At 38.1% G+C, this 12852-nt stretch overlaps 1 protein-coding gene across 2 annotated transcripts in view; it reads right to left on the reverse strand.

Annotated features, from left to right (window-relative positions):
• MAGI3 (membrane associated guanylate kinase, WW and PDZ domain containing 3) overlaps positions 1 to 12852 on the reverse strand; it is a 235183-nt gene that overhangs the window by 5228 nt on the left and 217103 nt on the right. For both annotated transcript variants that reach the window (XM_069090327.1, XM_069090328.1), the window contains exons 17-19: positions 9583 to 9685; positions 8706 to 8832; positions 7813 to 7956 (exon numbers count right to left, since the gene is read on the reverse strand). In XM_069090327.1, coding sequence (XP_068946428.1) covers positions 7813 to 7956; positions 8706 to 8832; positions 9583 to 9685 — 374 coding nt within the window. The remainder of the gene's footprint in view (positions 1 to 7812; positions 7957 to 8705; positions 8833 to 9582; positions 9686 to 12852) is intronic.

The raw sequence follows: 12852 nt of genomic DNA on the forward strand, positions 1-12852 counted from the left end.
CCATTCATCCTTGGTTAGTGAACTCCACTGGTCCCGTTCCCTGATGACCAATTTATCCTTGGCTGCTGATGAAGAACATCCAGTTTTACTTACTGTTCCACAAATGACTTCAGAGTAATTTAAAGTTCTAGTTTAACTGGGCTGGTTTTTTTTAAACTTTTTTTTTTTTTGCTTTTTGGAGGGCAACTGGACTTGCCCAAGGTCACACAGCTAGTTTTTGGGTTAAGTGTCTGAGGTCGAATTTGAACTCAGGTCCTCCTGACTCCAGGACCGGTACTCTACTAACTGCGCCACCTAGCAGCCCCTGGAATTTTTTTTTTTTTAAAGAAGTAGAGAAAGTATATAATCATGTAGGAAACTGTCTAGATAGAAAGATTCCTGAATTTTATTTCTGTGTTTTTCAACAACTGCCAGAATGCCCCCTGCCCTAGAAAATGTCACCCAAGGGAGTGTAATATAACAGAAAGTGTTCTCAATTTGGACTCTGAGGATCTAGGTCTGAGTCCTGGTTCCATTCCTTACTGTTTGTTGTCTCACCTGGGCAAATCCCTCTGCTACTTCTCTGGGTCCCAGTTTATACTCATCTATAAAATGAGGGGGTTAAACTATATGACCTTTAAGGTCCCTTCCAGATTTAGTCTCTAAACAATTATTATTTAATGCTGCAGGACTTTATGAAGGTCAGTCTTTGGATGGATTCATGAGGAAGATGTACTTTGGCATTGTCTGTGTTATGGTTTCCCACAGACCTGTTCCAGTGATTCTCTACTGTTGTTATCACTGTGCAAAGACGAGAACAATGCCTTGCTAAGCTTATAAGAAAACCACATAATATATAGATATTTCTGCTTCAAGAATGTGTGATCTTGTTAATATGAGTGTTCCTTGTAAAAATGCAAACTGTAACTACTCTACTCCATAGCAGACAGTCTTTATGAGTTGCCGAAAAAAAAATCCCCAAACCCCCAAACCCTGAAGCAACATTCTGGTGACCAGACTCCTTGAGAACTGAGAGGCTGTGACTTGCCAAAGGTCACACAGCCAGGATGTCAGTGGATTATAGGTTTAGAGCTGAAGGAAACCTTGAAAGCCATCAAATACAAGTCCCTCATTTTATACATGAGGAAACCAAGGCTTAAGCTAGTGAGTATCTAAGGCAGAATATGAAATCAGGTCTTCCTGAGCCCAAGCCCAAGATCTATTCACTGCCTAGGTAGGGACCAGAGGCAGGACCTGAAGCCAAATCTTCCCTGCTTCAAGACTGACTGCTGACATTACTGAGCCACTTCCAGTAATACTGAAAAATGACGGTAAATGGGAAAGGTATCACAAGATTTGAGATTTTCCAAAAAAGAGAAGGGAATATTCTGTAGACTACATATTCATGAGCTTGACTTGGATTTCTGGGAAGATTCCACAACAGATTATTAAGGAAATGGTTAGGTGAGCATTTAAAAAGGGCCATGGTGAATATAAAGAACTAGTGTGAAACTGCATCAGACTAACCTCATTTCTTTTTTTGATAGAATTACTAATAAAGGTAATCTTCATAAATATAGTTTAGCTGTATTTTAGCAAAGCTTTTTATAAAGTACCTCATACTATTTTTGTGGAGAAGATGGAGAGACATTAACTAGTTGATACTACATTTAGAAGAATTGTTTCCAAGGCTGGACTAAATGATTCAGTGTCCACAAGGGAGATTTCCAGTACTGGGTTCATTTCTGGGTATTGTGATTTAAAAAGGATACAGATATGGATATGGATATGGATACGGATATGCTAGAAAGTATACAAAAGGAGGAAACCAGGACAGTTAAGAGCTGTCAGCCCCAGACATCTGGAGATCAATCATGCCTGCTCTGTTTGGCCCCAGAGGAAAGAAGTTCCAAGGATGCAAGTTGAGGGTTGATGTCAAGAAAAACAGTCTCAGCTCTTTGCAGAGGATATGATATACTTCAGAGAATCCTAAAAGAATCAACTAAAAAACCACATGAAATAATTAACAACTTTAGCAAGGTTGCAGAATATAAAATAAACCCACATAAATCATCAGCAATTCTATATGTTACTAACAAAGCCAAGCAGCAAGAGACAGAAGGAGAAATTCCATTTAAAGTAACTGTAGACAACATAAAATATTTGGAAGTCTACTTGCCAAGACAAATCCAGGAACAATATAAACACAATTACAAAACACTTGTCACAAATAAAGTTATATCTAAATAATTGGAAAAATATAAGTTGCTCATGGGTGGGTTGTGCTAATATGATAAAATGACAATACTATCTAAACCAATTTACTTATTCAGTGTCTTACCAATCAAACTACCAAAAATTATTTTATACAGATAGAATAATAAAAAAATTCCTCTGAAAGAACAAAAGGTCCATAATATCAAGGGAAATAATGAAAAGAAATGCAAGGGAAGGTGGACTTTCCATACCAGATCTAAAACTGTGTTATAAAGGAGCAATCATCAAAATTATTTGGTACTGACTGAGAAAAAGACTGGTAGATTTATGGAATAGATTAGGTACACAAGACACTGTAGTCAATGATGGTAGTAACCTATTGTTTGATAAACCTAAAGACTCCAGCTTCTGGGGATAAGAACTCATTATTTAACAAAAACTGTTGGGAAAACTGGAAAATAGTATGGCAGCAACTAGGCATAGACCAACATTTTACAGCATATACTAAGATAAGGTCAAAATGGGTACATGATTTAGACATAAAGGGTAAGATTATAAGCAAATTAGGAGAGCAAGGAATAGTTTACCTGTCAGATCTATGGAGAATGAAAGAATTTATGACCAAATAAGAGATGGAGAACATTATGAAATTCAAAATGGATAATTTTGATTACATTAAATGGTCAAAGGATATGAACAGGCAATTTTCAGATGAAGACATTAAAGTGATCTATAACCATATAAAAATGCTCTAAATCATTACTGATAAGAGAAATGCAAATTAAGACAACTCTGAGGGACCAGATCACACCTATCAGATTGGCTAATACAACAGCACAGGAAAATGATAAATGTTGGAGAAGATGTGGGAAAACTGGAACACTAATACATTGTTGGTGGAGTTGTGAACTGATGTAACTATCCTGGAGAGCCATTTGGGACTATGCCCAAAGGGCTATAAAACTGTGTATTACTCTTTGACCCAGCAATACCACTTCTAGGTCTATATCCCAAAGAGATCAAAATTTAATTTTATTATTATTATTTTTCCAATTAGAAATATTTATTTTCCCTCCATTCCCCTGCCCCCTATCACTGAACAATTTTTTTTTTTGCTTTTTTGGAGTGCAGAAGGTAGGGCAATTGAGGTTAAGTGACTTGCCCAAAGTCACACAGCTAGTGTGACCTTGTCAAGTGTGTCAAGTGTCTGAGGCTAGATTTGAGCTCAGGTCCTTCTGACTGACTCCAGGGCTGGTACTCTCTTCACTGTTCCACCTAGCTACCTCCTACCGAACAATTTTAAAGAAAAAGAACATTATGGTTATGTCCAATGTAAGAATTTGTTCTGTTTGATCATACATATTTGTAAGCCTTAGGATAAATTGAAAACAACTTAACAAAAATTTCTAATGCTAAATTATTTTGGCACAGCATAGAAATCCCACCAAAACAACAACTGAGCCATTCTCAAAGCACAATTTGAAAATAGTTAAGCAAAAGAGCACAAAAAAGTGATTCCAATTGATAGTATGATAACATTACACCTTCAGGAGTGTGTTGCTAATTAAAGGAAAGGAAGAGTATGCTTCAAGTTTACTAAGACAGCACCAGAGCTGTCCAGTGTATATGATCTCAGGTTTGTTGCTACTCAAAATCGTCTTCATTTATAAAGCGGTAGTCACTAAGCATGTGTTCATTCTCCTTTTGTTTTGTCTTCCTCGCCCCTTCACCTTATACAAGTCCTTCCACATTTCTTTGAGTTCTTCACAGGTTTCTCACCCATCTCAGACCTGGCCCAGAGAGATACTAATTCCTGGACAATGTGACCCTTTGGTAACCAAGAGTCCCTGCCCCAGGAACTTCCCTGGTGGTCGCCTCTGTTCCTCCCTGTATCCAGGCATTAGTTTTAGCCGATTTACCTTATTCCCTGGACTTCTCGCCCACTCTCATGCATGTCCTCAGTGTCTCTACCTTCCTTCCCCTCCTCCCTTCCCAGTTCTGAACTATGAAGGGTCATCTTTGCTTTTGTAAACGCTTTCTGATTTATTCCTACATTCCTCATTACAGTTCTCTGTCAATATTCCTAGGGCTCTGTCTGATATTTTTCTCATCCCTGTCATGTAGTACCTGGTAGTTACATACCTGTGTACTTGTTATGTCCTTTAGTAGAATTAGTCTTGCATATAGAAGATACTTAATAATTTTTTGATGAAATTAAGTCACTTAATCTGAACTCACTTTCCATATCTATAAAATGGAGTTGGTTGTTGTGAGGAAAGTGTTTTATAAATCTTAAGATGCTAACAAAACTCCTGGAAAATCTTTCCAAGGCCCATTTTTTATTGTAAAAATAAGTAGTACCAAAGCTTGTAATTAAACAGACTTACCACCAGGTGTCCTTATCTTTTAACATTAGGAGCTTAATGAAGCTTTGTCCCAAAATACATTTTTCATTTAAGAAGGGGGGAAGGTGCAGGAGGAGGGATAGAGAGTAAACCTAGAGCCATATGCAAATTAAAAGCACTTTAGTGTTTCTGATAAAGACATAAAACTGAAGAACATGGAAGAAAGGTGGTGGTTGTTTTTAACCAGTAAATATAACAAGTAAAATTTAGTTACTTTTTATGACAAGGAATGAGGGAAATGATGGGGAATGAAGAGAAAAAAGAACAGATTGAACAAGGAATGAGATAAGTAAGGTAGGAAAAGACAGTGATGATTCTTTAGCTAATACTGCTTTTATTCTATTCCTCTCTGGTTCATGTACAGAATGTCTTTCCTAGTGTTAGCCTAAGCAGAGACGCTGTTTCTGGAAGAGGAGTGATAATATGTAACAGTAATGGGAGTACCTTCAAAAGACTGCTAACCATATAGTTAGGAAGAAGCTCTTTTTTATTGTCTGTAGAACCAAAACTGGGGGCCTGAGTTAGCCTTGGCCTAGGCTCTTAGGCCATTTTTCCTTTGGATGTTTCTCTTGGTGGATCTTTGGATTCCTTCACTCACAGTATATGGTGAAAGGCAATGATGTAAGGGGAAAGGCCTTGGGGCCTTCTCTCCTCTGAGATAATGCAGAGGCCCTGTGGAATGGGCCTTAGTCTCTATGTCTGTTCTTTTCTATTCTGGGTGAAGGGACTGGAGTCTCAGACCTTTAGAATTCTCAAAGGTCAGGAGGACACTCCAACCTGAGCTTCAGAGTCTGAGCTTTGTAGCTAGTGTGGTATCAGGGCCTAGAAGAGCAAAGAGTGACCTTTGGGACCCCAGCCCAGTGGTAGCTGAGACCAAATTTCATCTATTGGTCACACTGTAGCTGGGTATGGACTTAGTGGGGCCAATGTTATATAAGTTTGTTTTTTTGTTTTTATTAAATGTCTATTTGAGATTCTTTGTGGATTTTTAAAGCATTTCTTACATGTGAAATAAATAGTTCTCCTTTGCCTGATCTAAGTTTTACACTAGGTACCTTCTTCTTCCTTCTTTATTTGGAGATGCTAGACATGAACCGAGGCCCTAAATGTTAAGTGATTTTTCCTTGACATCTGGGGTAGGGGTATAAAGATCCAAACAGCATGAGAAAAGGATCCTGAAACAGTAGTGGAAAAGCTCAGAAATGCACCCAAGACAAAATTCAAGAAAGGAGCCGGCAATAAAAGCCATGGCTTCAGATATCTAGATACAAATCCACCAACCATGGGTGAGAAGCCAGGTGGCCCAGAGACCCTGATGCACAGACACAAGTTATCACTAAGTATCACAGGTATCACTAAGTCTCAGTATGGGTTAGGACCCATAATCAGAATATAAGTCTATAAGGGTATGACTTCTTTATAAGAAAAAAGTTGAGCATGTCTTACTCAAAAGGAAGAGCAGAGGTAATAAGGGACAGGGGTAAGATATTTTATTGTAATAAGATCTACTTCAGTGAGAATTTCTAAGAACCTGAGGGAGAACCTATGGGTGAAGATAACTAAAGGCAAAATCAAAAGTGGCAACCCACCTGGGGGAGGAAGTGGCACAGCGTATAGAGTGCTGGGCAAGTCATTTAACCTCCCTCTGCCTCAGTTTCCTCAAGTGTAAAATGAGGATAGTAACAGCATCACTTTCTTGGGTTGCAGTGAAGATCAAATGAAATATTTATAAAATCTATAGTGCTTGGTAAACAGTAGATAACACATAAATGCTTATTCCCTTTCCCTATACCCATGTAGACAGAAAAAAAGATGAGGAGTCTGTAAATAGCACACAAAGCAAGCATGTAAATAAGATACAGTAGAGATCAGGAATCTGAATTTTTCGGAAAACTGCTGAAATTTGCTTTTTGTCAAAAGCAGAAGCTAATAAGTTCTTGACTTGCCTTAATGATAATTTTGTCCTTCAACAAGCAGAAGAACCAACCAAGGGAAATGTGACCCTGGACATTGACCTGATTCTCCCCAACATGATGGGACCCTTGAGAGAGAATGTTGTTGCTAGTTAGTTGTTGTTCAGTCATGTCCGACTCTTTGGGACGCCTTGTGGGGTTTTCTTGGCAAAGATGCTGCAGTGATTTGCCATTTCCTTCTCCAGGTCATTTTATAGATGAGGAAACTGAGGCAAACAGGCTTAAGTGACCTGCCCAGGGTCACAAGTTTGAACTCAGGAAGCGAGTCTCCCTGGCTCCAGGACTGGCACTCTATCTACTGCACTATCCAGCTGCCCCGAGAAATGGTTATCACCCCAGTTTAGACTACAGAATTCACTGAGAGAGAACTTACTACCCAGACTCAGTCAGACATGGACTCCACGTGATGAAGCAGTGCATAGACAGGGTTTTAGAAAGGGGATTAGCAGGATCCCATGCACTAACATCTACAAGGCAAGAAAACCCAGGAGCTCTGAAGAGTGAAATTCTGAGGACACAAAAGAAACTCTTCTGGTAAGAAGAAAAAGGAGGCACTGCCTGGTTCCATAGCCACAGGCCAGTTGTTAACCTCTTCATCTCAGTTTTCTCATCTGTGTAATGGAGACCATTCTATTCCCATATCTGGTCCCATTTCCTCACCTATAAAAATGGCTGGTTGGACTAGATGATGATGTCTTCTTCAGGTTTAAGTCTATGATCATCCCATTACTTTCTCTTACTAACATATCTTGTGTTTTTATCTTTGACAAAAAATAAAACAAACCTTGGTTCCTTAAAACTAGATCTTGCTGCTTCTTGGAGAACTGAAAAATTCTCCCTTTGGCAGTGATCCTGGGAACCACTTGTCCTGCCTCTTCCAATTCATGGTAATATAATTTGTCCCTCAGGAAGTCTTTTTGTTAATTCTTTTGCTCTCAAAACTCTAAACTATAAGTAAAAAAAAAAAGTCTTTTCTCATTGGCCAAAGTCAATAATAACGTAACTCTAAAACAGTGTAACTGGCACATTTCACTATAAAGAACAAAAAACAATTTGACCATCATAATCCAAGGAGGATTAGAAAAATCAAATGACAAATTATTTTCATACTCCCCACAATCAGTGGCTTTTCTTAAAAAATTTATTCTCTAGCAAGATGCTCAGATGTTAGAAGTTCAAGAAGGAAAAAAAATTGAAAAGGTGGCATAGGTAGAACATGGCAAATAGAAGCCACTCACATGAATTCTCCCATCTTTAATGGCAGGACCATCCTCAGCAAGTCGAAGAATGAATAACCCCATGTTATACTCCTTTCCCCCACGTAGACTGAATCCAAAGCCTCTCGGGCCTCTTTCTAGTTCCACTGGATAACAACCAAGGTTCTAAGGCAATACAGAAAGAAAAAATAAGACAAACTTGTTTCTATGCCCTCTTAATGTTAAATGCATTTTTAAGGAATTCTCCTATAGAAAAGAATTCATTTCAGATGAACAAATACCTAATAAGTAATGACATCATTCAAATTAATTTGAATATGATCAGATTTCACTGCCTATAGCAGTCATTTATGGTGTGCAGTGGGATACTCTTTTAAAATTTTTTATAAATTTTAATTTTCAGTTTCAAATTCTCTTCTCACCCACTGAGAAGGCAAGAAACAGGATATCCATCATACACATGAAATTATGCAAAATACATTTCCACATTACCCATGTTGTGGAAAAAAACAAATAAACAGGAAGAGTAGGGACATTCTTCTAAAAGGCACTATTTTGAAAAGCCTGAAACAGTATATAACTCTGAGGGAGAAGGTTCCTTTGCTGAAAGGGTAGTTATGCTCCTATGTCTCATAAGCACTTTTAACCAATAGCTAACTTTTCCTCAGTTAGATGGTGAACTCTAGGAGATGAATTAGTTCCTTAACTTTTGTATCCTTTTACAGTGCCAAGTATAAAACTATAAAAAAGTAGCAATAAAAACTCATGAAGGAATGTGTTCATTCTAATCCTCTGCATTTATAATCACCTACTCTGAGTTGCTTGGGGTACAATTATCTTAAAAATAATGTCACAGAATTAACAGCCCTAACAATCAGTCAGGGGTACAGGACACTGGGGTGGCTTTTAGTTACCTGATTGTGCCGACTGCCCACAACCGAAATCAAAGCCGTATCAGGTTGGGCAAGATGCTTGTGGTCAGACCAGGACAGCCTGTAAGTCGTGGAAACATCTTTCCCGATTTCACTTTCTAAACCACTTCTGCAAGAGAAAGAAAGAATATAGCACAGTGCACACCCTAAGTAAGGGAAGAGATCTCTGTGTGTGTATGGTGGATGGAGAAGTAGAAAAAGAAACCTGGAGTGATGACAGATTTATCTATTTTATTCAGAGGGAAGCATGTCTTGTCTCCATTTTCTTGACATTCCTAAATGCTATGATCTAAGTCCAGGATAAAAATTTGGGCATTAACCATAACATATCCCTAAACTTTTATTATCAGAAAAGTATTTAACAAAGTACATCAACATGACTGATATCAGTAAAAGCAGCACTCTATTAATAAAACCAAAGGCCCCAAGGCTAATATAGAGTAAAAAAATTGCCATTAAGTATTCCTAAAATGTATGGATGAATGATGTTGCTGAATTTCCATCAGCCTAATTCTGGTTTCAGAGCTAACTCTTCCAACAAATGATGCTTGTAAACCCTACTTCTGTTAGGCATGATGGCATCATTCAGGGCTGGCTCTGAGATTTCAGACAGAGCTTTCTGCCAAAGATGTCAGGTCCAATAGTGGTGAAGCCAGATGCTGCTTTATTAATTCCTGCCAGCATCTATTTGTCAGGCATGGATCTCTGACAACATTTTAGACAGCACAGAATTTGCCAATATATTTATATACCTGAATGGGGGTTAGTGCACAAATGATTTTTGGTTCCAAACTGCTTTCTGCACATTCCTAGAAAAATACAGCAAACAAAAGACAACTTGAGAAAAAAACAGTCTTACCGGTCTCCCGATGTGTGACCAGCTTGTGTCTGTCCCATGGGTCTGTGCTGTAGTGCTGGACTCTGCCTGGCTGAGTTTGTTCCTGATGGTGGACCATGATGTTCTGTTCAAAAGGGAAAACAACAGAAATGAGAATCCTGTGCATGGAGGTGTGAAACTGAAGAGTATGCCATTGAGACAACAACTAATGACTCTTGAATCTTTGACTTCAATATAAGTGGTGCTGAGGTCAGTCACCTACAACTTGAACATGAGAATATTTTTTCCTGTGGTTTCTGATTAATGCATATGTTTCATGAGAACAACAGGAACAGGTTTCCTGCTGTAAAATTTTTCTCCTCTTTCCTCTTTGTTTTGATTACCATACTGACTATAAATCAAAAGCAAAGAAAGTGAGTTAATTTTCATTTTTCTAAGGGTATTTATCTATAATATGGTGTATGTTACAACACACACGTGTGTATACATATATATGTACACATATATGTGAAGATGTGTGTATATAAGTATGTACACATGTATATATGTATACACACACCTGTGTGAATGGGTAATATTCATAAGCCCTTTGAAATGCTTATTGATTTGCAGAACTTGTGTTATGAAAATATAAATTATGTCTGCAATTTAGGAACGCTTTTCTTCATGTTTCCATAATTCTAAGATTTTGAAGATATGCTTATATTAATCTGTTACTGGGTTACTTTTACATACTTGATAGTATACAACAAGAAGAGATCAATTTTCAAAACCACTCTATAATACATGTCAAGAAGCTTATGTTTCTACCACTGCCCAATAATTATTCAATCATTACCAATGGTAAAGTCTAGCCTCAGGAACATTATCTGAAGAAAAATTTTTGATTCTTTACTGTAAATATAGGTGTAGCAACTGATATTGTTACAGAGTACCAGATACAAATCTGTTCTGCAGTTAACATTGAGTAATCAATCAAATATTTAATAACTGTCTATTGTATGCAGGACAAAGGGCCAAGAGCTAGGAAAGATACCAACCTTTCCCTTCTTAACTGCTCACTTATTCCTTAATTCTTTCGCACTGAAGCCCCTCTGGGCAAGCATCTTTATCTTTCTCCCAGTTGTTCCACCCTGCTGACTGATGCTCTGCTCTTCAAACTTTGACCTCCAGAGGTCATGCCCAGGACGCTCTGGAAGCTCTGAACTCCCTGGACCCAACTCTCCTCATCTTTCAGCCTGGCCACTTTGCACCCTTCTGTTGGGTGTATCCGTTGTCCCTTCCCTGTCCCCTTCTTCAGTCTCTTGCTGTAAGACCTATTTTTTTGTTTTGTTTTTGAAATTAAATTTTATATTTATTTTTAGTTTACATCATTCATTTCCACAAGATTTTGAGTTACAAATTTTCTCCCCGTCTTTCCCTTATCCATCACCCCAAAACAGCGATCCCACTGTATATCCCTTCCCTCAATCTGCTCTCTCCTATATCCTCCCTCAATGCTCCCTCCAACTTCCCAGTAGAGTAAGATGGATCTCTCTGCCCCAGTGCCTGTATATCTTATTTTCCAGGTACATGATAAAAAATAAAAATAATATATTTTTTTAAACATTTGATTTTAAAACTTTGAATTCCAGATTCTTTACCCCCCTCCCTTGTCACCCATCCTTACTGGGAAGATAAGCAATTCAGTATAGGTTGTACATGTGTAGCTACGTAAACCATTTCCATAGTGGATATATTGTGAAAGACTGACTATATTTCCCTCCCTTTTATCCCACCTCCCATTTGTTCTATTCTCTACTTTGATCCTGTCCCTTTTCAAAAGTGGGTGCTTCCAACTCCCCCCCCCCAGCCTGCCCTCCCTTCCATCATCCCCCCTATCATCCCCTTCCCCCCTACTCTCCTGTAGGGTGAGATACTCTATTTAGTGTATTTGTCATTCCCTCCCTAAATCCAATTCAATGAGAGTAAGGTTGATCCATTCCCTTTTGCCCTCCTGTTCTTCCCCTCCATTGTAACAATTTCCCCTTGCCTCTTCTATATGAGATAATTTACCCCATTCTGTCTCTCCCCATCTCCTCTCATTATGTTCCTCTCTCACCTCTCAATTTCACCTTTTGAGTATCATCCCTTCCTATTCAATTGGTCCTGTGCCCTCTATGTATACCTGTACACATATATACATACACTCACATATGTATTCACATGCCTATAAATCTTCCTATATGGACATATATTTATATATAATTTATATTCCCTTCAACTATTCTCATACTGAGAAAAGTTTCATAAGTTACAATTATTGTTTTTCCATGTAGGAATATAAATAGTTCAACTTTGATAAGTTCCTTATGATTTCTTTTCCCTGTTTACCTTCTCATGCTTCTCTTGCTTCTGTATCTGAATGTCAAATTTTCTATTCAACTCTGGTTTTTTCATCAAGAATGCTTGAAAGTTTTCTATTTAATTGAATGACCATATTTTCCCCTATAACATGATACTAAGTTTTGTTGGGTAGGTGATTCTTGGTTTTAATCCCAGCTCCTTTGACCTCCAGAATATCATATTTCAACTTCTTCGATCTCTCAGTGTAGAAGCTTCCAGATCCTGTGTTATCCTGATTGTGTTTCCACAATATTCAAATTGTTTCTTCTTGGCTGCTTGTGATATTTTCTCTTTGATCTGGGAACTCCAGAACCTGGCTATAATATTACTAGGAGTTTTCTTTTTGGGATCTTTTTTAGGAGGTGATCGGTGGATTCTTTCAACCTCTATTTTGCCCTCTGGTTCTAAAACATCAGGGCAATTTTCCTTGAGAATTTTTTTTTTCATTTTTCAAATGCTTTATTAACTTCTGATTTACATCATTAATTTCTGCCAGATTTTGAGTTACAAATTTTCTCCCCATTTTCCCCCTACCCACCGCCCCAAAATAGCAGTCCCACAGGATATCCCCTCCTCCAATCTGCTCTCTCCCATATCTTCTCCCATACCCCCTTCGACTTTTCCAGTAGGGCATGGTGGATCTCTATGCCCCAGTGTCTGTTTATCTTATTTCCTAATTACATGTAAAATAGTATTAATAATAGTATATATATTTTAAACATTTGATTTTAAAACTGTGAATTCCAGATTCATTCCCTTCCTCCCTTGTCACCCACCCTTACTGGGAAGATAAGCAATTCAGTATAGGTTGCACATGTGTAGCTAATGCAAAACATTAACATAGTAGATATATTGTAAAAGACTGACTATATTCCCCTCCCTCCTATCCCACCTCCCATTTGTTCT

The sequence above is a fragment of the Petaurus breviceps genome, unplaced genomic scaffold (genome assembly GCF_028583685.1).
Source record: "Petaurus breviceps papuanus isolate PSGF00001 unplaced genomic scaffold, PetGlider_PUasm1.0 186, whole genome shotgun sequence".
In the NCBI taxonomy this organism is placed as follows: Eukaryota; Metazoa; Chordata; class Mammalia; order Diprotodontia; family Petauridae; genus Petaurus; species Petaurus breviceps.